The 26,947-nt window shown below is 55.0% G+C and overlaps 8 protein-coding genes across 8 annotated transcripts; 7 read left to right on the forward strand and 1 right to left on the reverse strand.

The window, feature by feature from the left end:
• The first annotated feature begins 93 nt into the window (after nucleotides 1-93).
• On the forward strand, nucleotides 94-1,643 carry M406DRAFT_322202 (TPR-like protein). The gene is made up of 4 exons (XM_040919612.1): nucleotides 94-141; nucleotides 214-337; nucleotides 454-760; nucleotides 849-1,643. The coding sequence occupies exons 1-4, from the start codon at nucleotides 109-111 to the stop codon at nucleotides 1,264-1,266; spliced, it is 882 nt and encodes a 293-aa protein (XP_040776973.1). The 5' UTR covers nucleotides 94-108; the 3' UTR covers nucleotides 1,267-1,643.
• Nucleotides 1,644-2,239: 596 nt separating this feature from the next.
• On the forward strand, nucleotides 2,240-2,851 carry M406DRAFT_223444 (uncharacterized protein; the record flags this gene model as incomplete). Its single annotated transcript, XM_040915652.1, has 1 exon — nucleotides 2,240-2,851. A coding segment is annotated over one exon (612 nt), but the record flags the coding sequence as incomplete, so codon positions are not given.
• A 1,371-nt stretch (nucleotides 2,852-4,222) lies between these two features.
• M406DRAFT_255780 (NUC173-domain-containing protein) lies at nucleotides 4,223-8,034 on the forward strand (the record flags this gene model as incomplete). Its single annotated transcript, XM_040917055.1, has 2 exons — nucleotides 4,223-4,291; nucleotides 4,366-8,034. 2 exons carry the CDS (start codon nucleotides 4,223-4,225, stop codon nucleotides 8,032-8,034), a joined length of 3,738 nt encoding a protein of 1,245 aa, XP_040776975.1.
• A 155-nt stretch (nucleotides 8,035-8,189) lies between these two features.
• On the reverse strand, nucleotides 8,190-9,453 carry M406DRAFT_101544 (putative v-snare vesicle transport). The gene is made up of 3 exons (XM_040914955.1): nucleotides 9,095-9,453; nucleotides 8,582-8,994; nucleotides 8,190-8,492 (listed from the first exon to the last, which is right to left on the reverse strand). The coding sequence occupies exons 1-3, from the start codon at nucleotides 9,272-9,274 to the stop codon at nucleotides 8,405-8,407; spliced, it is 681 nt and encodes a 226-aa protein (XP_040776976.1). The 5' UTR covers nucleotides 9,275-9,453; the 3' UTR covers nucleotides 8,190-8,404.
• Nucleotides 9,454-10,858: 1,405 nt separating this feature from the next.
• Nucleotides 10,859-12,871, forward strand: M406DRAFT_356168 (FAD/NAD(P)-binding domain-containing protein). Its single transcript, XM_040923374.1, has 3 exons — nucleotides 10,859-11,284; nucleotides 11,380-11,824; nucleotides 11,886-12,871. Exons 1-3 carry the CDS (start codon nucleotides 11,056-11,058, stop codon nucleotides 12,817-12,819), a joined length of 1,608 nt encoding a protein of 535 aa, XP_040776977.1. The 5' UTR covers nucleotides 10,859-11,055; the 3' UTR covers nucleotides 12,820-12,871.
• A 187-nt stretch (nucleotides 12,872-13,058) lies between these two features.
• Nucleotides 13,059-13,972, forward strand: M406DRAFT_356169 (uncharacterized protein; the record flags this gene model as incomplete). The annotated part of the gene is made up of 3 exons (XM_040923375.1): nucleotides 13,059-13,287; nucleotides 13,376-13,445; nucleotides 13,563-13,972. Coding segments are annotated over exons 1-3 (699 nt in total), but the record flags the coding sequence as incomplete, so codon positions are not given.
• A 1,209-nt stretch (nucleotides 13,973-15,181) lies between these two features.
• On the forward strand, nucleotides 15,182-19,522 carry M406DRAFT_60533 (uncharacterized protein; the record flags this gene model as incomplete). Its single annotated transcript, XM_040924683.1, has 6 exons — nucleotides 15,182-15,262; nucleotides 15,327-18,287; nucleotides 18,430-18,676; nucleotides 18,746-18,996; nucleotides 19,059-19,385; nucleotides 19,433-19,522. The coding sequence occupies 6 exons, from the start codon at nucleotides 15,182-15,184 to the stop codon at nucleotides 19,520-19,522; spliced, it is 3,957 nt and encodes a 1,318-aa protein (XP_040776979.1).
• A 1,008-nt stretch (nucleotides 19,523-20,530) lies between these two features.
• On the forward strand, nucleotides 20,531-25,486 carry M406DRAFT_60534 (uncharacterized protein; the record flags this gene model as incomplete). The annotated part of the gene is made up of 3 exons (XM_040924684.1): nucleotides 20,531-21,248; nucleotides 21,468-25,246; nucleotides 25,391-25,486. 3 exons carry the CDS (start codon nucleotides 20,531-20,533, stop codon nucleotides 25,484-25,486), a joined length of 4,593 nt encoding a protein of 1,530 aa, XP_040776980.1.
• Between the last annotated feature and the right edge of the window lie 1,461 nt (nucleotides 25,487-26,947).

Here is a 26,947-nt window from a genome sequence, read left to right on the forward strand (position 1 = left end):
CTCTATCCCTTCACAACCTTTGGAACCCCTACACCGCGACATACGCAGGAGAAATCTCTCTCCTCCCCCGCATTCCTAACTGAACCTTCCGAACAGACCCACGCGACAATGGCTCAAGACCCTCGCGCATTGGTGAAACAAGTATGATGTGTTCCTCTATCGGCCTGACGATGACCCTGTTGTACTGACAGCATTTCTTCTTTTTCTCTACAGGCCGAAGCCCTGGCTTCGAAAGCCTCGGGCGGCTTCAAGCTCTTTGGCGGGCGTGAAGACAAATGGCAGGATGCTGCCGACACCTTTTCCCAGGCTGCGAACGCCTTCAAGATGCAGAAGCAGAGTACGTCTTTCTCGCTTTCACCTTCCTCTTTTCTTCTTCCTATCACGCGGGGTCATTAGGCCCCCCACCCAATATAGCTGCTGGTCTGACCTTGAACGTTTTCAAACGCAAAACAGATCGCGAGGCGGGACAGACCTTCGAGAGAGCCGCTGAGATACAGAGGGACCAGCTGAAAGAGCTGGACGATGCCGCCAACACCTACGTCGATGCCTTCAAGGCGTACCGCAACGACAGCCCCGACGATGCCGCACGGTGTCTCGAGTTCTCCATCAACCAGTACTGCACCAAGGGCAATTTCCGGCGGGCTGCCTCGCACAAGGAGAACCTGGGCGAGCTGTTTGAGACCCAGCTGGGCGACACGAGACGTGCGTGCGAGGCGTATGAGATGGCTGCTGGGTGGTACGAGGGGGATGGTGCTGCTGCGTACGTTCATCCTGCACTTCTTCAGACGGCCTCCTCATGCAGGTTGTTTCCGCAAACATAATTTGCTGACTTACGATCCCCTCTATAGGCTCGCAAACAAGCTCTGGCTCAAGGTGGCCGACATTTCCGCGCTGGACGAAAACTACAGCAAGTCCATCGAGATCTACGAGAAGGTGGCGGGAAGTGCCATCAACAACAACCTGATGCGCTACAGCGTCAAGGAATACTTCTTCAAGGCAGGTCTCTGCCACCTCGCGAACAAGGACATGATCCTCACGCAGCGGGCGCTCGAGCACTACCGCGATATGGACCCGACCTTTGCCGCGCAGAGGGAGCACCAGCTGCTGGTCGACCTGGTCCAGACGATTGAGGACGGCGACCAGGAGAAGTTCTCGGACAAGCTGTACGCCTATGACCAGATCAGCAAGCTGGATAAGTGGAAGACGAGCATCCTTCTCAAGATTAAGGGTAACATCGAGGCGGTTGCGGATAACGAATTTTCTTGAGGTTCATAGACAAAGAGAGAGAGTAAGAGAGAAAGAGAGCGAGAGAGTCACAAGATGTCTCCGAAGTACTTTTTTCATTTATGTCATGTCATGGCCTGCGCTGGGTGAGGTTTTGTAAGGCTGTCCGCTGTCGGTACAGTAGGTAGCTGCGCGCGCACACACATACAAACAGTACTACATTTTACACATTTCCCCATGGGTGCAGTTTGTACCTTCTGTCCTACAGGTGGTCCATGTCGGGTGGTTTTCCTGGATTATCAGCTTACTCCAAGTGCAAACACTGCCGTTCGTACTTGATTGTCCGCCTCTCAGAAAGAGCCCCGCATGGGATTTTAGGCTCGCACGACAGGCAGGACCTATAATATACATCCTCCGACTAGGACAGGGTAGGCCCAGGGGCCAGCCACCGAGGGTCCTTCAGGTGCAACGTCGTATAGGTGAACATGACTGCGGGGTTAATTGATAGGGGCGGCTACCCTGAAGACCGGTTGCATAGCAGGTCGAGAAGAAAGGGAACCGAATGTCATGTCCCATATGGTATCATATCTGCGGTAAAGAAGAGGGAGAGGACAGAGCCGCAACCTGGATAGCCAGATGGGGGGGTTTTGCAAGAGCTCATTTGATAGGTTGAATACATGCATGCAGCCTTCCACAAAAAGAACGACTGCAGTGCAGATGGAGGGGGAAGGGGCAGATACGTGTCGCATGTTGACGCGTTTGGCGGAACTAGAAACAAACAAAGGAGAGACTTTAAGTGATTGAACTTCCCAAGTTGGACTCATTGAATCTCTTCTTTTCCCTTTGGGAGAAACGGCTCTCCCCCAGCTTCTCTCTTTGTGATCAACAACATTTCTCCGCCGTCCAAACACTCAACATGGCAGACACGACTCCGATCAAACCCAGCGGCGAGCAGGGGGGAAAGGTTGCTTCCACCTGCCAGAAGTGCAACATCACCGTTACGATTCCTTGTCCCTGTGAGCGTTGCAACGTCCTCTACTGCTCCTACACCTGCCTCCTCTTAGACTGGGAAGCCCATAAGAAGGCCTGCGCCCCCAAGACGACTCGCTCCCGTGTCGATGCCAGCGCCGGTGACAACAGCACGTCCTCGCGCTCTGCCCCTGGTCTGGAGAAGCACATCCCGAACCCTTTCACGCAGATCGACAGCGGCGCGTACCTCCACAACCGCCCAGAGCGGGATGTCTACAAGCTCCTCATCGACACGTACCGCCTGCGCATGGCCGACAGGTGCGGTTTAGAAGGCGTCCGCGAGGCGGACTCGTTGTACGCGCCCGGCGTCACGGATGCCATGCCCGGGTTCCGGCGTTTTCTGGGCCTGGTGGAGGCTAAGCGCGGCGTGCTGCCTAGCTGGTGGAGCGCGGAGAAGGAGAGGGAATGCGAACGGCTCGGCGGTGGCGGCGGCGGCTGGAGCAGCCTGCGGAGGAAGATTGAGAAGTCTGACGTCCTGGCTCATTACCGCGATGAGAAGTTCCCGATGCAGCTGCGTATGTTTGGGGAAACGATCTACGGACGGGGAATCGGTGGGCAGGATGGAACGATGATCAGAAGGATGATGATGGCGCAGGAGGTTGGGCAAGGGTCTGGCCCTCAAGTTGGTGTCTTTGATATCGGTGGGCTGTTTCGTCGCTGAGATAAACGGTTGAGCCTACCTTGGGGCCTCCTGAGCCTTTCTCGCCAACAAGCTTTGTTCTTCTAATAAGATTCAAAAGAGAGATCACAGTTCATTCAATTTTCTATGGAGGCTGTGCCCTGAGACCGTGGTAGTTCTCAGCGTAATAAAGGGAAGTAAGAAATGGGGTTGCAAGGCATGCGAATCGTGGCGGCGGCGTGGTCTTGCTGACGAGCAGGCTCCGAGGTGATAGACGAATTTGCATCATTTCAACAAGGTCGTTATGTTTGGTGGTTGTCGAAGGGCAATATTCGGGGTGTTAGCAGCATCCACGCACACGCATGACGCGTACCTCGTGTTCACCTTGGCGGTCGCGATCTGGGGAAACGTCTTCATGAGGGGTAGCTGAAGATTCTTCCGCATTCTTGACATGCTACAATCAAACTCAGGCAACAGCAATAATAAACAGAGCAAACTTCTTCCTCACATCGCAGGCAAGCCCACGATTGCAATGAAAAAAACAAATGGGTTCGCATCACTCTCAGGCAGTGTGGTAGAGAGGACACTGTGGAGGTTGACCATGGGCAAGCCCAGAGGATCATCCTCCGAAGGTCAAAAATTGGAATAATCACGATTGCATTCCGTAGAATGCTTTCAGAGATTAAACTGAAAAGAACAGATACTACACTTGATCTAAGCCAAACTTTGGGGTTGTTAGTGATGATGTCCCAGGTTTTATTTTTCTTCTTTTGGGGGGGGGGGGGGTACTGACAGGCAAAGAGAGCTAAAGAGAAAAGAAAAGAAACGAGGGAAGAAAGAGGAAGGGAAGACAGGATTATATAGTTGTGGCTCTGTGAGCACAGACCAGCTGCTCTCATTACTGACCGCCTTCCATATGTAGTGGCAGAATATTATTGTGGGTCTTACTGTGGGTTCTACCAGTCAGACTCGGTCAGAGCGTCACCCACTCAGTGTGACTGAATACTTCATTCAAGTGAAAACGGAGACGGCAATTGTGAGCAGGTCTCAATACTCTAAAGTTTAGACATATGCCCGCTGCTGAATTTTAGCCCTTTTGAACAATGTCGATTAAGGAATGCTTTAGTGAGTACACCATGTTGTGCTAGCAGTTCATAATTCGCGTAGTAGAGGAACTCAGATGGGTTACCCCTGGCTCCTCTCAAGCAGGTTCTGCCACCCAACGTACATAGGCCTTATCGATAATGGGACCCCCACCGAAAAGTTTGGCTGAAGGGCCTGTTTCCCTGGCGCATCGTGACCTACAACTCTCTAGACACACAGTATTGTTGCTGTAATTTGCCTGTCAAGATGTCTGCTCCAGGTCTGACAGAGAAGCTCGACAAGATTCGGTCGCCGAATCTGCAGAGTCAACAGCAGGTAGGTTGTTTGCCCTCCTTGATTTTTTTCTGTAGCCCTCGTGTATTCGCTCCAACTAACATGTACTTCTCCAGACATCGGTCATCTTGCAGGCAGTCGAGGCAACCCTCAAGGAACAAAAGTCCGAGCCGACCCCCACAGCATACTTTGCTGCCTTGTTGGCGCTTCTCGACAAGACATCCTCCTCTGGACAGTCCAAGAAAGACCTGACGATCGCCATCGTATACCTCCTGGACGTCGTCACCCCCTTCGCGCCACAGCCCCTCCTCCGTGCCCGATTTACTCAAATTCTTCAGCTTCTCGCCCCCGTCATTTCACAACCAGAGGCCGATGCGCCGCTTCTTCGACCATCGATAGGATGTCTCGAGTCTCTTCTTCTCGCACAGAACTCAGCATCGTGGGGCCTGTCCGTCACGCAGATGGGCCCTCGGAGTGCCGTGTCTGGCCTGCTGAACCTGTCCCTGGACCCCCGGCCTAAGGTTCGCAAGCGAGCCCAGGAGGCCCTCAAGAAAGTTTTGAAGAACCCTCCACCGACGCCTTCGCTCGATCACCCCGCTGCAGACATGTGCGCCGAGGCGGCAATGGCAAGCCTGACAGAATTGGCAGAGAATGCAACCCAGTCACGAAAGGAAAAGCGCTCCACTGATCCTGTTCACGACCCGAACATGATGCACGCGCTCCAACTCATCAAGGCAGTTGCTGCAGGCAGCGGTGGGTGGCCGAGCAAGAAGATAGAGTCGCTCTGCGAGCTGCTCATCAGCATAGCGAGGACCGGAAACGAGCACATGACGATGGCCATCTTTGAAATATTTGAGATGATCTTTGAGGGCATGGTAGCAGATGAGGTGGCCTCTGCGAAGCTGCCAAGACTGCTCGAGATCATTTCGGACCTGCGCCCAGCTTCCAACGACACGCAGCTCCTCCCAGCGTGGATAGCCATTCTCTCGAGGGGTTACGATGTCTCCGCCCAAGTGGAGCCAGAGGATACTTTTATGAAGCTGCCAGAACTCTTTGAAATGGTGTCCCAGTTCCTCGAATCTCCCTCAGAGAACATCCGTGTTTCGTCATCCGAGTGTCTCGTCTCGTTCCTGGCAAACTGCATACCTAATCAGGTCATACTTGAGCCCTCGATCTATGATGAAAAGACACTGGAAAAGATTGTCAAGGTAGTGGAGGGTCTGTTCAGCGTCAAGTACCAGGGTGCTTGGATGGAGACATTCACTGTCGTGGGAGCCATGTTTGATTGCCTGCGATGGAGGGCACATCCCTACCTCCTGAATGTAACGAAGACGATCGGTGACATGCGAGGCAGCGACGCCTTCGCCAGCAAGGACAAAGCGGATGAGGTGCTCGGCAAGGCGGTCAGGGCGATGGGTCCAGAGGCGGTTCTCGGCGTTCTGCCGCTGAATGTCGTCCTGCCTACCAAAGACAAACCCGGCAGAGCCTGGATGGTGACGTTGCTCAGAGACTACACCGCAAACACAAATCTTGCACACTTCAGGTCAGAGCTTGTGCCGTTGAGCGAGCTGTTTTTCCAAAGAGTATTGGACCACAGCGGCCCGAAGACGATGCAGGTCAAGGTCTGGGAGGTCCTAGTACACCAGGTCTGGTCGATTCTCCCTGGGTACTGCGACTTGCCGCTCGACCTCCGAGACGCGTTTGATCAGTCCTTTGCGGAGATGCTTGCCAATCTCCTCTATCAGCAAGTCGAACTCCGCCTCAGCATCTGCAAGGCGCTGCAGGCGTTGGTCGAATCCAACCGGGCCATCGCATCCATCGAGGAGGAAGACGACCTTATTCTGCAGAGCCGCGTGACCAAGGCTGAAGCACAGAAGAACCTTGAGTATCTGGGAGGCTTTGCCGGGAACTTTCTGGCTGTGTTGTTCAACGTCTACGGGCAAACTCTGCCGCATTCACGCGGATCCATCCTACAGACCATCAACGCCTACCTGAGCATCACGCCCTCTGGTGAGCTCAAGGACACCTTCGACCGTGTCTGCAAGATGTTGGCATCTGCCCTCGAGGAGGCGCCTGCGGATAGCAACAAGGACGCCAAAAAGAGTGGGAGCGACAAGATGCCCTCCACCACACATACCCTCATGGACCTGGTGATCACCATGTCCATCTATCTGCCAAGGGAGAGTTTCGCCGCACTTTTTGAGATTGCCACGTTGGTGATCTTCAAAGGCGATGATGCGCAGCTGCAAAAGAAGGCCTACAAGATGATTCCTCGCCTGGCCGAGTCCGAGACAGGCAAGGTTGCCCTTCAAGAGCGCCAATCTGCGCTGCAGGCCTTGATCCTGTCAAGCGCTGATAAATGCTCGGCGCCAGCCCGTCGGGAGCGCATGGCTGCAATAGCCGCCATGGTCCCTTTCATCCCCGATGATTCACTGCACTTCATTCCCTCCATTCTGTCCGAGGTGGTCATTGGCTGTAAAGAGCAGAACGAGCGTGCGAGATCAACAGCCTTCGAGCTCCTGGTGCTCCTCGGCCAGAAGATGGTATCCGCCAACGGTGCCACGATCGACAACAGCAAGGTGCCGCGCATGCCCAAAGATGCTCCGTCAGTGGCCGCTAATATCGAAGAATTCTTCACAATGGTCAGTGCAGGTCTCGCCGGTGGCACACCCCATATGATCTCCGCGACAATCACAGCCATCAGTCGAATCCTGTACGAGTTCCGCGAGTCACTGAGCACAGAGACGCTCTCCGAGCTGGTACAGACTATGGACCTGTTCTTGACGTCGAACAACCGTGAGATTGTCAAGAGCGTGCTGGGCTTCGTCAAGGTTGTGATCATCAGCCTGCCGCGGGAACTCGTGGAGCCACGGCTGGAAAGTATGATTCCAAACCTCATGGTATGGAGCCATGAGCACAAGGGCCACTTCCGCGCTAAGGTCAAGCACATCATCGAACGGTTGGTGCGACGATTCGGCGTCGAGATTGTCAACAAGCACTGTCCCGAGGAGGACCGCAAGCTCGTTAACAACATCCGCAAGTCTAAGGAGCGTAGCAAGAGAAAGAAGGACGCCGCCAAGGAAGCTGGCGAGGAAAGCGACGACGAGGAGTCCCGGAAGGGCAAGCGTGCATTTGATAACGAGTTCGATAAGGCGCTATACAGCAGCAGCGAGGACGAAGGCTCCGCATCGGAGGAGGACGACGATCCAACCCCCCGCGGTAAGAAGACGAAGAAGGGTCGTGCTTACATCGTCGAAGACGAGGATGAGCCGCTCGACCTGCTCGACCGACGTGCGCTGGCAAACATCTCCTCGACGAAGCCCGTCAAGCTTCGCGCGCAGCAGAAGACCAAGGCCAAGGTCGACCTGGACGGAAAGCTTATCCTTGGCGAGGAGAAGGCCGCCGGCGGCGCGGATGAGATGGACGTGGATGGTGGCAGTGCTGCAGCAGCGGGCGAGAGTGGCGTCAATGCCTATGTCGCGGCGCTCAAGGGCAAGGATGTGCCCAAGAAGGGCCTACGTGGCAAGCTCAAGTGGTCGAACAAGAGGGGCAAGGGTGATGATGACGACGACGACGATGGCGAGATGGATGTCGACGAGGAGAGCACGGCTGCCATCAAGGCGAAGGTGGGCAAGGGGGCGCAGAAGCCCAGAGGCGGTGCTCATGGCGGTGGTGGAAAGAGGTCCGGGAAGGGCATTGCTGCTGGCCGGAGGGGTCTGGGAGAGGACAAGCGCAGAGGTCCGGCTATGCAGGGCAGGGTGATGAAGAAGGGAGGCAGAAGGTAGAGACAAGGGAGGATACCTGCTGCTGCTTACTCTACCCACCCGACTCGTCGAGGTCTTGGGCGTCGAAAGGTCCGGGAGCTGCTGCGCTGGCAGAATTTCATTACGATACGCTTATTCTCAAAAGGGATCACGGCGTTCATAGGGCATTGAAGATTATATAGAAAGTATGTTTTCCCTATTGATATTGCCACAGTCCAGCCCGCAAGTAGGAACAGCAGTCTCTTGTAAATCTTACGTTGCAAAGCAGAAACGAACCATCGTACACGGACTGCTGTCTCCAAAAAGAAAAATAACGCCCTTGCAACGCCATGTCCTAAGCATATCGTATCTAACAAACACCCCCGAATCGATCACGCCACACGCCCATCGCTCATCGGAACTTGCTAACAATGACAGCAATGATGAGAAGAACCAAGACAGTAATGATGGCAATAGTTATAACCCGATTTGTAGCCATCCTACTCCAATGTTAGCCCAAAAATCCCATCCCAGCAAGCAGGTCAAGTAAAACCCAAGGGGATATATATATATATAGGGAAGCACAAACCTACGCGCCATCCCCCTCAGCGTCTTGACACTCCTGTCTACATAGCCCTCGCTCTGCAGCAGGGTCTCATTGGTGTGCTCGATGATGCCCCTCTGGCGGTGCAGGTCGCCCAGGGTAGCGGCGCCGATCATCTCGGTCTCGTTGGCCAGGCGCTGCGAGGCCTTGAGCCGCTGGGTGCTCCGGTCCAGGCGGTCGGAGCCGGACAGGAGCTGCTGGCGCTGCTCGTGCTGCACATCGGCAGGGTTGTCGCTGTACCGCTCGCGGCTGCCAAAGAGCGCGGAGCGGTCCTCGGCGAGGTGCCGCAGCTTCCGGCGGGAGGTGTCGATGGCGGTCTGCACGTCGCGGAAGCGCTGGTTGGCCTTGGCGCGGGACGAGGTCGGGATGTTGGACTTTTCGAGCTGCATCTGGCCGAGCTGGGTTTGGGGTAAGCGAGTGGGTGAAGTTAGCTTATCATGTATTGATGTGTGAAAAGGGTTTGTGCTTCTGCTTTGTCTTCTTCTCTGGAGGACGCACCAGCTCTTCCGCCTCCTCGAGGGCCCGCTCCGCCGAGCTGATGGCGGCCTTGCGCGGTTCGCCGGACAGCTCAGGTATCTGGTCGAGCTTCTGGACCAGGTCGGCCTCCACGAGCCTGAACTCGGCGGAGTAGCTCTCGAAGAGCTCGGAGCCGGCGTCGGTGTCGAGCGGGTTGGACATGTTGAGTGTGCAAAGGGATCGATTCGGTTGCGGAGGGAAGAGTGAGAAGGGGGGTTGGGGTTGAATGGTCGAGGCAAGGAAGAGGCGAGGGTAACGAGGCCGAGAGAGATTTTCGCTGAGAAGGCACGCGATCGGAACTGTCGGTCGATTATGGATGAATTTTAATTCTTTGCGTGGTTGAGGTGTGGCGTGTGAAAGGGAGACGTTTCGTTGTTGGCGATGGAGGCAACAATGTACAAGCCAATGGGGCTGGGCTATCTTTGGGTGGTGCTGGGGGAAGCGTCAGTGTCACACGCAGCTGCGTCAGGTTCGGCCAAATGTTCAAGGGCAGGGGACCTGCAAAAGGCATTCTCCCGTTCCCTGCTCGTCATTATGTAAACGCTGGCCCCGCCCACGCCACCAGTTCGACCAATCATGTGGCAATCCAGATTTCCCAGCGCAGAGCAAGAAATATCTTCCTGGCCAGCCGCTGTTTCTCTCTGTTCTCTTCTCTTCTTTTCTTTTCTCTTCATAGAAAGTTGAACCACCCCGGATTTGCAGATAAAAGGCTCGCCATTCACAGTCCTTCGGGACCCATGGATGTCGAGTTGAATTAAGCCCGGGCAGAGTAATATTTCGGCGCTCCTAAGAATTGGATATTGTCTCCCTCTATGACTATTCCAGTCCCGTTGGGTCTCGACATTTATGCATGACGACGAACCTTGATGTTGTTTTCTTTCTTTCCCTCCCTCTCAAGGGAGGTGAAATCGTGGTCCTGTGTCAGTCATGGTTGATGACTTGGGTTTCCTCGAGCATGAGCCTGTGGAAGGCTGAATGAGGAGGTTGTGCTTGGGGTGCATCTTGGGAAGAACGGACCCAATGCGCACGCACTACAGGATTTCGCTGGCAGAAGCACTATGTATCATCATGTACGGTAGGTTGGAGTAAGGGAACCCTCTCGCCTGTGGCTTCAGGACCATCTCTAGTGCATGCGCACAGTCCCATCTCGCCATGCGTTGCAGTGCGACAAGGTTTGCGGTTGCGATTGCCTCGAATTTGAAACTCGTTTTGGTGTTGCCCCGCCACAGTGGCTGCCCTGCCCGCCAGGCTATTTGTCTATGTACAATTAGCTCATAGACTTTTAGCTCCCTCCTCAATAATCTGAGTCCACCAATGCTCCTCCGTCCCCCTTCGTCTCTTCGTCCTCTTCCCACTGTCTCATTCTTCTTCTTGCTGGTCATTGCATGGTTGCACAGCTACTTGTTTGTACAATCCAACCATCGAATCCAGCGCAGGACTAGAAGATGCCTGCAGAGTAAGTTCCCGTCTTGTCGCAACCTCCTCCTCCGATCTTCACATGCTCGCAAGTTCCCTTTCGTCCTTCTCCAGGCGGCCCAGAAGCCACACCCACACCACCACTATCACCTCATCCCATTCTCAGCTGGCTTATGTCTTGGGACCGACCTGGACGCTAGCGTCAATGACTGCGATCCGCCCTCCCGAACTATCGTTCTCTTCAGATCGATAAGACGCTTCCAAACTGCCTTGACCTCTAGAATGCCTGTCTGATGGATGCTACCCGCTACCCCATGATGACTATCTTCTATTGAATAACATGGAATCCCATTATTTTGCTTTTTAAGTTTGAATCCCAAGTCTGGGCCGCGCCATTGCTTCTTGGTCACTGCCTCGTGTGGCGCTTCCTAATCGGATCACGGCTGGTGAGGTCATCGAGCGCAGTTAGCAACTCACGATCAACATTTCCCATTCTCGACGTCTAACTGCCCCTCTTCCTTTCACTCATGATGAGCCGACCAATTAACTCTCACCCCAGGAAGAAGGTGGCCATCGTGGGCAGCGGCTGCGCAGGCATCGCAGCCCTCTGGGCTCTAAACCGGACCCACCATGATGTCTACATGTACGAGGCAGCAGATCGGCTCGGAGGCCATACAAATACCGTGGACTGGAAAAATGGAAAGTACACCACCAAGGTCGACACAGGTTTCATCGTTATGAATGAGGCCACATACCGTGAGACGAAACTCTTTACTTCCCGCACACTCCCCTACCCTCTTCTATACAGGTAGACCTCAAAAAAGCAGCCTCCGGCTCACATGATCATATAGCAAACTTCATCAAGTTCCTCGGCAAGGTCAAGGTGGACATCGTGCCGACGGCGATGACCTTTGGTGTCTCTCGGGATCACGGGGTATTCGAATGGGCGGGAACGAGCCTGAATTCCATCTTTTGCCAGCGGAGACATATCTTCTCGCCGAGGATGTGGCGCATGATATTCGACATTGTCCGCTTCAACCAGTTCGCGCTGGACCTACTGATTAATGATGACTCGGAGCGTGTGGGGGCCCGCCAAGTGAACGGAAACAGCCACAAGTTTGGTGCAAATCATGGGACCCCGAGGGCAGAGGAGACCATTGGAGAGTACCTCGACAGAGAGGGATATTCCGATGCATTCCGTGATGACTATCTCATCCCTATGACGGCTGCTGTATGGAGCACGAGTCCCGACAAGTGCACGTTGGAGTTTCCTGCTGTGACCCTTGTGCGCTTCTTGTAAGTTCTTGCCACTTTCTACATGAAATGCTGCTTCTGTGGCTCACCCAGTCGTTTTTAGATGGAATCACCACCTGCTGTCCACGGTCGCTACCAGGCCTTCATGGCTCACAATCCCAGAAGGCTCTAAAGCGTATATCGATGCGGTGATGAAAGGCTTTCCGCCGAATCACCTCTTCCTCAACACACCAGTGAGTTCGGTCACGAACGAGAGAGACGGCCGGGTCCGTCTACACCTGAGAGACGGTAAAAGTGCTGTCTACGACCACGTCATCCTGGCTACTCATGGTGATCAGGCCTACGAAATCATCAAAAACTCGGCAACAAGAGAGGAGACGTCTATTCTCTCCACTTTCGAGACGTCACAGAACACAGCGGTCCTGCACGCCGACCTCACGCACATGCCTGCAGACCGCAAGGCCTGGAGCAGCTGGAACTACCTGACGCTCACCTCGCCATCGACCGGCCGCTCGAACATTGATCAAGTCTCATTGACCTACAACATGAATATCCTGCAGCATATCCCCGTCGATACCTTTGGCGACGTCCTCGTCACACTGAACCCACTTCACGAGCCCAAGGCTAGTACGGTGCAGGGCAGGTATGAGTACACACATCCGCTGTATAATGCGGCCAGCATACACGCACAGGGCCTGCTTCCCAAGATCCAAAACAAAAGAGGGATCAGCTACTGCGGCGCGTGGACCAAATATGGCTTCCACGAGGATGGCTTTAGTTCCGGACTCGCGGTCGCAAAGGATCATCTGGGTGCGAAATTGCCCTTCGAATTCGTCGACTCGACGTATAGCCGGGGCAGGGCTCCGGTGCTAGGGCTGGCGGACTACCTCCTCAGGCTGCTCATCTTGGTGATCTACGTGTTTGTAGTGCTACCACTCGAGCGGATAGGACGAGGCATAACCTCAGCGGCGGACATGGCCAAGGCTCAGGTGGCTGGGCACTTCAGAGAGTATATCATAAAGGAGAAGAGGCAGTAAGGGCATCGTGTCAGCTGACATATATCATTAATCAATAATATTACTACCAGCGTCCGGCCTTGACATAGGGTTCCCAAGATTGAGATGCAAACTCAGATGTGAACACAGTCCGCGGAGTAGAGGGTTAGGGTTGCTAGTCTCGCGGCAACTCGACCCACCTCTATAGCTTTTGATGCTCATACCCGCCCGCGAACATGCCATCCTGGAACGACGACACTTTCTCCATCCCACGATGTTCTGAAAAGTCATGTCCAGCTTCCCAAGCACAGCATGGAGGCTGCAAAGCTTGGCGATGGCGCTGCCGCGCCCAACCTGCCGAACCCTGCGACCTAGCCACACCCTGGGCTTCAATCTGCGAAATTATGCCTCCGAGACAGGCCGCCATTCGACGACAACGGCTAGGGCGCATATCCCACCGAGCATGGAGCAGGCGAGGGAGGTGTACAAGAGGAGAAACAGGACTACCATGTGAGGAGATGCTTGGAGGACAGACATACACATATACATGCATATGGCTTGATCTGAGGGTGGACGTATGGGCTAATTGGGCTGGCAGGTACTATACTTTGAGTGTCATCTTGGGCACGGTAGCCTTCTCCTACGGATCCGTACCTTTGTACAAAATGGTTGGTCTCCTCTGCCCCTCTTTGTCTGTTTATGAATCACTCCCCCTCTCTCTATGTGGTGTGTGTTTTCTCCTGTGAGCGCCATACTGAACCTTCCATTCCCCCCCACCTCTCCAGATCTGCCAAACAACCGGCTGGGGCGGCCAGCCCGTCCGCGCCCCAGGCCACGGCGGCACCTTTGGCGGGCCAGACGACCTCGCCTCGCGCCTACAACCCGTGCAGGATGCCAAGCGCATCCGCGTGACCTTCAACGCCTCCGTCTCGGACGTGCTCCCTTGGAAGTTCACCCCGCAGCAGCGCGAGGTGCGCGTGCTCCCTGGCGAGACGGCGTTGGCTTTCTACACGGCGACCAACACGAGCGACCAGGACATCATCGGGGTCGCGACATACAGCGTCACCCCTGCGCAGGTGGCGCCGTACTTTAGCAAGATCCAGTGTTTCTGTTTCGAGGAGCAGAGGCTGAACGCTGGCGAGACAGTGGACATGCCCGTGTTCTTTTACCTGGATCCGGACTATCTGACGGATCTGAACATGAAGGGGGTGGAGACCGTTACGTTGAGTTATACTTTTTTCAGTGAGTTCTTTCTTCCTTTCTTCTTCCTCTCTTCTTTCTTTCTGTCTTGTGTGTCTGGTAGGAGGTAGGATGTGGCTGACGGTGAATGCAGAGGCCAAGTATGACAATAATGGGAACATCAAGGGGTTCCCGACTATTTGATGAGGCCGACGCCACTGAGCGCAAGAGCATGGAGGCATCCTGGGGAGGCATCTCTCCCAGGATCCCTCAAACCCCATAGGTAAGGGGACCAGTATCCTACTTTCTGTAGGTGCGCTACTGTGGGGGTTGTCTCGAGGATTCAAGCCTGCAGTGTGCGGTCTTGTATTACTGCAACACGAGGAGTTGGTACGATATAAACTTGGTCCATGTCAAGAGCCTCTGTTATGAGGAGCTGGAGCGCAAGCCACATCATAAGTCAGGGCCATCAGGACCATTGGGTACTCGTAGGAACCAAGGTACATACTATATAGATGTCTAGCTTGGAAGATAACTCGCCACTCTCACAGCATTCTGTAGGGAACGCGCTCTAGATGATAGGTAGAGAGAGAGAGAAAAAATGTTGCAAAACAATTTTGAGAAGATTTGTCTGGCCTGTAGAGCTGTTACACTGATTGATCACTCTTGGAAATGTTGAAGCTTGTGGCGTGAAACCGGGCAAGCCTTACCTGTAGCATTGTATCGACTCGAAGCAAAGCATCGAGGTTGTAACAAATCACCCATCAGCTAATTATGGGCGAGCTACTATGTAGGAGAGCAGGAGAACTGCCAGGGGGACCTCCCCAGGTCTCAGCGGTGGGTGGCCCGCACCCTAGCAGGGGTCCGTACCGATGTTCCACTGTGTTAGAGCAGCACCTAATACCGACCGTAGCATCCCATGCGCCTACTGCGGTAGGAGAGAATGACGCGCTGTCTAGGACACTGTCCACTAAATGATTGCACCTTTTGGAGAAGCTCACCTGGCCTGGTCACGATCCACGAGCGGATACGACCACAGCTTTATCGCAAGCTACCCTTTTACACCAACACTCGTTGTGTTCTTGTCCAGGAGCCGACGAACCCTCCAAGCCACCTATCCGGGAGCAACAATACGCCTCGATCGCCGTGGCCAGATAGCTGTCATCATACCAGACCGTCCTGATTCCCTCTGCAATGTTCGCTCCTACTGCGCTCTGCCGGTAGCATGAAGGTTATCCTTCCAGGAAGGCCAGAAGCCCGGCTTCAAGCTCTTGCTACCGGCTTCTGGGACTCGCGCCGCATCATTGTTAGTTGCACTGGTCTCTCTGGTGCTCCCTTGCCTGGGAGTAGCAAGCTGACGGCCACCATAGGCATACATAAGTGGCAATGCGATCGCCATCCTCTCCGACCATGAGACCCTCCTCCAGACGATCTACGATGACGATGATCAACCCCTTGAGGCCATCTCTCTCGACGAGGTGTCTGGAAAGATAGCAGTTTGCACCGACAGGACCGTCCGAATATACAGGCCATTTATACACGGAGATGGCGACCTGAAATGGGCCCTCGAGACATCCTTCTCCCCCGAGGTTGACGCAGAGGAGACACAGGATGATGATGGCAGCAAGAGCGCGATGGCCCTGTCATGGGGCAGCTCGGAAGAGCTCCTCGTCTCTCGGTCTGCGCTGACCCTCTATAAAACTACGCCCGACCCGACCTGTACCTGGCGCAAGCCCATTGCCAACCCCGCCAAATACGCCGACCTATCCTACGATTCGGCTTACATTGCATCTGTGGGCCACCACGATCGACTCGTCAAGGTGTGGCGGAGACTCAGCTACGTGTCCGACGAGTACCACTTCGACTTTATGTACCTTTCGCATCCGCAGGCCGTGACAAGCCTCCAGTGGCGCAAGCCCTACCACGTGGACGAGACCGTCGACAATGTGCTCTACACTTTCTGCCTCGACAACGTGCTGCGCATCTGGACCGGCTCGGATAGCCACAGCCACCAGCAATTGACGCTCTGGGGAAAGATCGATTTTACAGCTGAAGGAGCTGGGCCAAGTCCCCGGTGGGCTGCCATTGTCCACGGGCGCGACATCTCGGCCGCCACCGAGACGGCGGTCCAGGAGGGTCCCGCCGAATATGGCAGGGGAGACGGTCCTTTGGTAAACGCTGTTGAGCTTGCGAACCGCAATCCCGAGATCTGCATCGTCTTCGATGGACGGGGCAAGATGTCTGCCTGGGCAATGGAGAACGTCACGTCTCAACAGCATGTTGTCGAGCCAAAAAAGAACAGCAAACCCACCAGGACCTTTCCCGTTCTTCAGAATATCACGTCAAATGACTTCAAATTCTTCTCGTCCACCGAAACCGAGCCGCATGTGGAAATTCAGACATACTGCAACAATTCCGGCGGCCATCTTAACTTCCTTGTGCACTTTCTCGACGGCAGAATCGAATTCTACGAGGCCAACATCGCTCGTCTGCTCGATGCTAACGCCAGTGCGAGCCGGCTTAGGAGGCGCTGTGTTTGGTCAGGCCATACATCGTCTATTGTGAAGATGGTAAGAAATTACAGCGGCAGGGCTGTGGTCTCACGAACAAGAGACGGAGAAAGTGTACTGTGGAGACATGCCCTTTACACCGAAAAGACCAGGTTCATTCGACAAAGCACCATCACTTCGAAAGACCACATTCACCGAATAGCCGTAGTCCGAAAAGGGCGCTTCGTGGTCTTCTTGCACCATGACAGAGTTTCTGTTTGGGACTGTCGGCAGGTCGAACCGTCTCTGCTTGCGGAACGTGCATATCAGGTTCGGGGGAAACCTCTCTGCTTGTTAGTCTTGCCACGAAAAACACCGGAACAAGACTCCGTGGCACACATTGGCACCATTACGTCTGAAAAGCAAGGTCTTGTATGGGAGATTAAACTGCCTCTATATGCCACTGCAGCACCGACCGGGTCTGACATCAATGGCGAAACAAACGGCCACTCGTCCTCGTCGATAAAGGAGCACAGCAGGTTCGAGCTTGACGATGCTGGTGATCTATCATATGTCCTTCCCGTGGACCCAGCCGGGTCCGCCCCAATGGTCTCGGGCTTCTTGGATGTTTTTGCCCGCGATGTTGCCATGTCTTATACGAAAGGTGGTCGTGTTGAGTTCTGGACCGCTCGTCTCGGCGACGGAAGGGTGGAGTGGTTGTCAACAGCTTCGATGGAGACGGGCGTGCTCGAACCTGCGCTTGCTAGTGGCAGCACTATGAAGAAGGCAGCGCTCGTCAACTCGAGTCGAACGGCGGTGACAATCTGGGATATCCGTGGGGCACGCCTCGAGTTCAATCAAGAGTTCGAGGCGCAGAACGCGATCCAGGACCTTGACTGGACCTCGACGCCTGACTCACAGTCCATTCTGGCTGTTGGGTTCCCCTCTCGTGTATTACTCCTTTCGCAACTACGGTTCGACTACCTGAATAAGGGTCCTGCGTGGGCGCCTATCCGAGAAATCAATGTTCGCGATCTCACACCACACCCGATCGGCGACTCGACATGGCTTGGTGATGGACACCTTGTCGTCGGTGCAGGCAATCAACTCTTCGTTCATGACCGCAAATTTGACGCTTCGAGTTCGCTCGTCAACAGCATCTCCTTACCACACATGCAGGATGGGAAGCGGGACCTGTTTGATGTCGTGCAGCGTCTGAACGGGCCTCTACCTGTGTTCCATCCACAATTTCTCAGTCAGTGTATGCTGGCAGGCAAAGTCTCACTCACCCATCGCATTCTGATGTCGTTACACAAGACGCTTAAATTTTGGATCGAGGGGGAGGCGATTGATGACTATCTCGGCCTCGACCTGGAAGAGTTCTACACTGACAAGCCAACTCAGGCTGCTTTCGCGCCTGGCAAGGACGGAGGCTCCTATTTTGGAGAACGACAAACTCTCGATGATGACGATGAGGTTTTCAGTGAGGATGTTGCCCAGACGATCAACGAGAAATTGACCAGCGTCGCCCTGCCGCAGCTCTCTGGGCACGAGCAATTCCAGCTGGTTGATATGATTGAGTGCATTGGCATGGTCGAAAAGCACCGCAGGTCTATGGACGAGAACGGTGCTCGTTTCATGATCTTTTACCGCCAGCATGCGCTGAGGAAGAGACGGACGAATGAGATCAGCATGTCGTGGAGAGAGATCAACTGGGCTTACCACTCGACCAGTCAGGACATGCTGACCGACTTTGTGACTCGCCAACAGCATGGCAGCCTGCTCTGGGAGCATGCCAGGGAGAGTGGCATGTTTATGTGGCTCACGGACAATGCAGCCGTGGTGAGTAGTAGTACCATTTCTCGCTCTCTCTCTCTCTCTCTCTCTCTCTCTCTCTCTGTCTCTGTGGGGCCCCTTCAACGCCCCCCCCCCCCCCGCCCCCAAACAAAACTCTTCCAACCGACTTGCTAATCCCAAATCACAGAAAGCGCAATTCGAAATCATCGCCCGGAATGAGTACACCAAGAGCGACATGAAAAACCCTGTGGACTGCAGTCTGTTTTATCTGGCACTGCGTAAGAAAGCAGTCCTCCAAGGCCTGTGGCGCATGGCATCTTGGAACCGGGAGCAGGTCGCTACGCAGAGGTTGCTCGCCAACAACTTCGAGGATCCGAAGTGGAAGACATCGGCACTCAAGAATGCTTATGCCTTGTTGAGTAAACGACGATTTGGTAAGCCAAATTCCAAAAATCCGTATTTGCCAACTCACATGCGGTCTCCAGCTGACAGATCTTTCACAGAGTACAGCGCAGCCTTCTTCCTATTGGCTGATCACCTACAAGATGCGGTCAACGTTTGCCTGAACCAGCTCAAAGATCTCCAGCTGGCTATTGCCATCACTCGTGTCTACGAAGGAGATCAGGGACCAGTCTTGCGAAAGCTCCTCCAGGACGAGGTCTTGAACATTGCTGCACAAGAAGGCAACCGCTGGCTCGCGTCCTGGGCGTTTTGGATGCTGCGCCGCAGAGATATGGCCGTGCGAGCATTGATTGTGAGTGTCTCGAGGAGGTGGAGCTTCATACTCCAGAATACTGACTTATTCAACACGCGTAGACGCCAGTGTACACTCTGATAGAGACACCGCAGATACCAAATATGCAGTCTAAGCTCTTCCTGACGGACGACCCCGCACTCATCGTCCTATATGCACAACTCCGACAAAAGACGCTGCAGACGCTGCGCGGCGCAAGCAAAGTCACACCCAAGGTGGAGTGGGAGTTTGTACTTCACAACGCACGCCTGTACGACCGTATGGGGTGCGATCTGATCGGGCTGGACCTAGTGCGCAACTGGGAGTTCCTCCTACCGGGCCCAACAATCAGGCCGGGACTGGGCGGCGACATCAACCCGCTCAAGATGCTCAGGCGGCGCAGCTCGCTGGTCGTTCAGGACATGCCCTTATCACCGATCTCGACCGCATCGGCGAGAGTACCGGCGGAGATGAGATCGGGAAGAGACGGACCGCTGTCGCCAGCGCAGGAGAGGGCCAAACCGCAGCCACCGCCTACGATGTTTGAGGAGCCGGATGCAAATTCCCTGTTGGATAACTTTGGGTTCTGATGGGTTCTGAGCTTGCATTTCTGTGGTGCCTCGGGGGTCTGGGAGTTTAGCGAACACATGCGCCTCCTGGTTTGGGACGATTCTTTCTATTCCATTCTTTCTTTGGCGCAGCAATAGGTGGCAGCAATAATAGTAGTAACGACTCTAGATGGGCATCCAATGGGCCGGTCCTGCATCTACTTGCGATGTAGCTGTAATAATAGTCATGCTACGAGGTCACGCGCGCGACATAGTGATCAGAGGTTCATTAAAAGAGGGACTAACTTGTCTCTTAATATGTATTGCCTGATAATTGTGAGTATGTACTTCATTACTGATGGTGGGCAGTATCATTTGCACCGACGGCTCTGGACTGACGGATGACGATCCCTCGTCCGATATGCAGTAGTACTGCTCGTACTATGTACAGTAGTGTTGTCCATTGTAAAGCTATAGTAGTATCCCGCGGGACACTAAGGCATGCGCGTGTACCCCACGTTTTCCACGTTCTCAGCTGGTGGTGGGTGGGTTGCAAGCCAATGGGAACCCCCCTGACCCCTCCAGTCCCAATTCAGAAGGGGGTTCCAAAAAAAATAAAATATTACAGGTGTCCCTCCGATCTGCGGCGCACAGTCACTGGAGCTACCATAGTACGAATCCCTGCTCCTTCTTGTTAAACTGACGACAATTGGAAGGGGGAAGGAAAGACAGACGGGGAAAAAAGAACAAAAGAGTCATAGCAATTTGTGACTATGACTGACCACCGATCTACTCATTACCCACTTTGAAGTTATTCCTATCTAGGTCCAAAAACTGTTGTTCAACCTCATCCTTCTTCTTCTCTTCCTCTTCTTCCTCCTGAGTTTTCTCCAGTGACAACATAAACTCCTTACGAGAGGAACATTAGCACCTGCTTTGCCTGTTCAATTGGGACTCTGTCGAGACTGAACAAGCTGCGGGCAGCTACTGAACTGAAGAAGCCCACCATGGCTGCCGTCAATGGCACCAGTCACGACCCAGATGGGACTGCTGCTCCCTCGGGCCCGACTCGGATCTCTATTTTGGGCAGGGAGGACATCATAGTCGACTATGGTGTCTTCTACAACTTCGTCGCCAGCGACCTGCTCACTAACCTCAAGTCCTCCACCTACGTCCTCATCACCGATACCAACATCGCCCCGCTCTACGTACCCTCCTTCGAAAAAGCCTTCTCCTCTGCAACGTCCCTCCCTCCTAGCAATGGCACGGCGCCGGCCCCCCGTCTGCTTACCTACGCCATCCCCCCCGGCGAGAACTCCAAGGGCCGCGAGACCAAGGCCGAGATCGAGGACTGGATGCTCAGCCACAAATGCACGCGCGACACCGTCATCATCGCCCTCGGCGGCGGCGTCATCGGTGACATGATCGGCTATGTCGCCGCCACCTTCATGCGTGGCGTGCGCTTCGTCCAGGTGCCCACCACCCTGCTCGCCATGGTCGACAGCAGCATCGGCGGCAAGACTGCCATCGACACTCCCATGGGCAAGAACCTGATCGGCGCCTTCTGGCAGCCCGCGAGGGTCTACATCGACCTGCAGTTCCTCGACACCCTGCCCGCCCGCGAGTTCATCAACGGCATGGCCGAGGTGGTCAAGACCGCTGCCATCTGGGACGAGGACGAGTTCAAGGCCCTCGAGGCCAACGCGGGCGCCATCCTGGAGGCCGTCAAGAGCAAGCCCAAGATCGCCACCGAGAGGCTGGCGCCCATCAGGCATATACTGAAGAGGATCGTGCTCGGCTCCGCAAGGGTCAAGGCCGAGGTGGTCTCCTCGGACGAGAGAGAAGGGGGCCTGCGAAACCTGCTCAACTTTGGCCACTCGATCGGCCACGCCTACGAGGCCATCCTGACGCCTCAGGTGCTACACGGCGAGGCTGTGGCCATAGGCATGGTCAAGGAGGCCGAGCTCGCCCGTTTCCTCGGCGTCCTGCGTCCGGGCGCCGTGGCCCGCCTCACCAAGTGCATCGCCAGCTACGACCTACCGACCTCCCTCAAGGACAAGCGGATCGTCAAGCTGACAGCCGGCAAGCGCTGCCCGGTCGATGTGCTGCTGGAAAAGATGGCCGTCGACAAGAAGAACGACGGGGCTAACAAGAAGATCGTGCTCTTGTCTGCCATTGGGAAGTGCTACGAGCCCAGGGCGAGCGTCGTTGAGGACCGTGCGATCCGGGTTGTCTTGTCTCCGGCGGTACGGGTGACACCCGGTCTGCCTGGCGACCTGGCTGTCAGTGTGACGCCTCCGGGGTCCAAGAGCATTTCGAACCGTGCACTGGTCCTGGCTGCTCTCGGGCAGGGCGAGTGCCGCATCAAGAACCTGCTTCACTCGGACGACGTCGAGTACATGCTTTCTGCCATCTCGGGGCTCAACGGCGCAACGTACCGCTGGGAGGAGGGCGGCGAGGTTCTGGTCGTGCAGGGCAAAGGCGGCAGGCTGGAGGCTAGCAAGGAACCTCTGTACCTCGGCAATGCAGGCACAGCGTCGCGTTTTCTGACGAGCGTGGTCGCCCTGTGCGCACCATCGTCTGTATCCTCGACCGTCCTGACCGGCAACTCGAGAATGCAGGTCAGGCCGATCGGGCCCCTGGTGGACGCCATGCGCACGAATGGCGTGAACGTCAAGTACCTGAATAAGGAGGGCAGCTTGCCCGTCCAGGTCGATGCTGCGAACGGCTTCGAGGGCGGTGTGATCGAGCTGGCGGCGACCATCTCGTCGCAGTACGTCTCGTCGCTGCTCATGTCTGCACCGTACGCCAAGAACCCTGTGACGCTCAAGCTTGTGGGCGGCAAGCCCATCTCACAGTTCTACATCGACATGACCGTCGCCATGATGGGGGCATTCGGAGTGCACGTCGAGCGGTCCACAACCGAAGAGAACACCTACCACATCCCTCAAGGCACCTACAAGAACCCGGCCGAGTATGAAATTGAGAGCGATGCCAGCTCGGCAACCTACCCACTAGCGGTAGCAGCCATCACGGGCACTACCTGCACCGTCCCTAACATCGGCTCCAAGTCCTTGCAGGGAGACTCGCGCTTTGCGGTCGATGTACTGCAGGCCATGGGTGCCACGGTGAAGCAGACCGACTACTCGACCACAGTGACTGGTCCGCCTGTCGGACAGCTCAAGGCTATGCCGCACGTTGACATGGAGCCCATGACGGATGCCTTCCTGACCGCCTCCGTCCTGGCCGCCGTTGCTGATGGCACGACGCAGATCACTGGTATTGCCAACCAAAGAGTAAAGGAGTGCAACCGCATTGCAGCGATGAAAGACCAGCTTGCCAAGTTTGGTGTCCACTGCTCTGAGCTTGACGACGGCATCGAGATCACAGGCCGGCCCTACAAGAGCCTCACGGAGCCCGTCGACGGCATCTACTGCTATGACGATCACCGTGTAGCCATGAGCTTCAGCGTCCTGTCTGTCATCTCACCACACCCGGTGCTGGTCCTGGAGCGTGAGTGCACAGGAAAGACCTGGCCAGGCTGGTGGGATGTGCTGTCCGAGTCTTTCAAGGTGACGCTGGACGGCGAAGAGCCCGAATCAGGCCACTCGACGCATGGCCAATCCCCAAAATCCTCCTCAGACCGATCTATCTTCCTCATCGGAATGAGGGGAGCCGGCAAGACAACCGCAGGAGGCTGGTTGGCGGAAACCTTACACAGAAAATTCATCGACCTCGATGTTGAGCTGGAGCGGAGGGTAGGCCAGACGATACCGGAGATGATCCGTGGCGACCTTGGCTGGGAAGGGTTCCGCAAGGCCGAGCTTGAGCTGCTGCATGAGGTCATGGCAGAGCGGCCGCGCGGCTGGGTGTTCTCGTGCGGCGGCGGCATCGTCGAGGCTCCCAGTGCCCGCGAGAAACTGATCGAGTACAAGAATAATGGTGGTTACGTGCTTCAAGTACACCGCGATACTGAGCAGGTGGTCGAGTACCTTTTGATTGACAAGTCGCGGCCAGCCTACACTGAGCAGATCAGGGAAGTCTACGAGAGGAGAAAGCCCTGGTTCGAGGAGTGTAGCAACTTCAAGTACCACAGCCCACATCCAGGCAGCTCAGACGTCTTGGTGGAGGTGCCAGTGGACTTTACAAGATTTGTCTCTGTGATGTGCGGGCACAGCAACCACTTCGAGGAGGTCAAGCGGAAGAAGCACTCATTCTTCGTCGCTCTCACCGTGCCTGACGTGACAGATGCTCTAGAGCTGATCCCTCGGGTCGTTGTTGGGTCGGATGCCGTTGAGCTACGTGTTGATCTGCTCAAGGACTACTCGCCAGAGTTTGTGGGTATTCAGGTGGCCACACTGCGGGCCGCTGCCAAGATACCCATTGTCTTCACCGTGCGAACGCGGAGCCAAGGCGGCAAGTTCCCCGACGACGACTCGGAAGGTGCGGCAGCACTCTACGCTGTGGCGGCGCGCATGGGTGTGGAGTACATCGACGTTGAACTCACCTGGCCGGAGGACGTGATTCAGGCCGTCGTGGCGCAAAAGGGCTCGTCCCGCATCATCGCATCCCACCATGACCCCCAGGGCGCTCTGTCTTGGAAGAATGGCGCATGGATACAGTACTACAACAAGGCCCTGCAGTTTGGCGACATCATCAAGCTGGTGGGTGTAGCTGCTAGCCAGGAGGACAATTTTGCGCTGGCCAGCTTCAAGGCACGGATGGGAGCCTCCCACAAGACGCCCATGATCGCTATCAACATGGGACCCCAGGGCAAGCTCAGCCGCGTCTTGAACGGCTTCCTGACGCCAGTGTCGCACCCGGAGCTGCCCTTCAAGGCCGCCCCGGGACAGCTCTCGGCTACCGAGATCCGCCAGGCCTTGGCCCTCATCGGCGAGCTGGATGAGCGCTTCTTCTACCTCTTCGGCAAGCCCATCTCTCAATCACGGTCTCCGGCCCTGCACAACACCCTCTTCAAGGCCAACGGTCTTCCGCACACCTACTCGCTCTTCGAGACGGACCACGCAGCCGACGTCCAGGACCTGATCCGCTCACCCAACTTTGGCGGCGCCTCAGTGACCATCCCGCTGAAGCTGGACATCATCCCGCTCCTCGACAGCGTCACGGAGTCGGCCAAGGTCATTGGCGCTGTGAACACCATCATCCCGGTGGTCTCGGAGGACGGCAGGCGGACTCTGCTTGGCGACAATACTGACTGGATGGGCATGGTCTACGCGTTCCGCCAAGCCGGCATCGTCAAGAACACCCGTGCAGCGCCAGGAGGCGGCTCCGCCGTCGTCGTCGGGTCTGGAGGCACGACTCGCGCGGCCGTCTTTGCGCTGCACCACCTAGGCTACGCACCTATCTACATTGTTGCGCGCAACGCCGCCAACGTCAGCCAGCTGGCCGAATCTTTCCCATCCGACTATGACGTGCAGCACCTCGTAGGCGCCAAGCAGGAGCTGTTGTCGCAGCCACGGGTGATTATTAGCTCCATCCCTGCAGACAAGCCCATGGATAGCGGCATGCGCGACATTGTGGCGTCCGTGCTGCACCGCCAACAGCAGCAACAACAGCCTGCGGGGGCCAATGGGTTTCCCACGAGGGCTCTGCTAGAGATGGCGTACAAGCCGCGACGCACAGCGGTCATGGCAATGGCTGAGGACGCGGGTTGGGAGACTATCCCCGGCCTGGAGGTATTGAGCGCGCAGGGTTGGTATCAGGTATGTTTTTTTCTCATCCCTTCATTGTTTTCTCTCTTTGTGTGTGTGTGTTTTTCTTGGAAATGCCTTTTCACCACACATGATCCTTGTCCTGTCCCTGAAAGAACAAGCTGTATGTCCATTCTAACACACTCCACTACAAAGTTTCAACTATGGACCGGCATTACTCCCATCTACGCCGACGCCAGAGCGGCCGTCATGGGCGACGAGGCCCCTACTACAACTGGTGGCTCCTCATAATTTTGATTTTTTCGGGCTCTTATCAGCTGGGATTTGTCCACCTCTACTGCGATGCCACGTCAGTGTGCCAGAAAGTATCCCGGACTCCGTCCGGGTACGACGGCTCCCCGGATCCCGTAGCTTCCCGGCTGGGTCCCCGGATGAGACCTTGTCAGCGTTATTTTTTGGGGGGGGGGGGGGGGGGCGGGCTTGCAGCCTGATTCGCATCCAAGAGGGGGAAGAGGAAAGACAAAAAAGAGGGGGTACCGGTAAAGTACTCCATAGAAAGAAGAAAAAGTTTCTGCTGCATTGGTTATCAAGGAGTCAGTCTACTGTGTTGCTCCAAGACGGGTGTCGACACATGCACACAATACTGCCCGGATATGACATGAAGGATTAAAATCTTGTTCGGTTCTACTACTACTACTTTTGGCAAATAAGGTTTTCATATATTAAAAAGAAAAAGATGAATCCAATAGTTCATCATCCTCATTGCTCCATGTTGACACGAAGTGAGCCAAATGTCGCTTCTCCCCCCCCCCCCCCGGGGTCCTTGCTCTTGTCCATCCAAAAGAAAATATCCACGTAGCAGTTTGATGCATTCCGAGAGCCATCAGCCGACCTATGATAAACACCCCAAATTCCGATGAAACAGTTGGTTGAACTCCAAATCATGCCATTTTCACCGCCCAACAACGTCATTGCCCATTCCATCCATCGAAAGGTTTAGGTTCTGTGCCCGCATAAACTCTATTTTGTTCTCACACACTCAACTGTGTCTCCCTCGACCTCTTTCTCAACCGAGGAAATCCTGCTGACCGGGAAAATGTCTCTGTGTTTGTTTTTTTATTTCTTATTTTTTTATTTATTTTTTTCCCCTCCTCTCTTTCCCTTTTTTCTCTCTTTTTTTGGTCACTAGACCCAATATTATTACCTAACTATCCTCGGTCCTTGTTTTCTTTGTCTTTTTTTCCGTGTCCCTTTTTCCCCCCCTCTTGATTGTCGAAGACGAAAAGGGAAGAATGAAACGTACGTCGCATTAATGAGTAGTAGTAGTAGTAGTAGTAGTACCAACCAACCGGAAGGTAATTACCAACGTCAGTTAGTACCAGCGTCAGTAAACAAGCAGATCTCCCCCTCCTCGGTCCCCACAATTTGCTAGTGTACCTACTACTATGGTAAGGTATGGTACTGTATTTAGAGCTGAGGGGATGGGGGGGGGGGAGGGAAGAGGGCGGGGCCGGTGGTAACGTGGGATGGAGGATATAACTCACAGTAAGTTTAGCTTGGTTGATGGGGACGATAACAGGGCCAGTTGGAAACAAAGCCGGAGGAGGGATGGAGGGGGAAGGGGGATTTACAAAGCGAAGCGAAGTAAGCCTGGGCAGGGTCCTCTTTTATTTTCTCTTTTCCCTTTCCTCCTTGGCTTTGATTGACCCTGACTCGTCTTTTTTTTTTTAAAAAAAAATTTCTTGGATTTGT

Source organism: Cryphonectria parasitica (genome assembly GCF_011745365.1).
Source record: "Cryphonectria parasitica EP155 unplaced genomic scaffold M406scaffold_4, whole genome shotgun sequence".
Classification (NCBI taxonomy): Eukaryota; Fungi; Ascomycota; class Sordariomycetes; order Diaporthales; family Cryphonectriaceae; genus Cryphonectria; species Cryphonectria parasitica.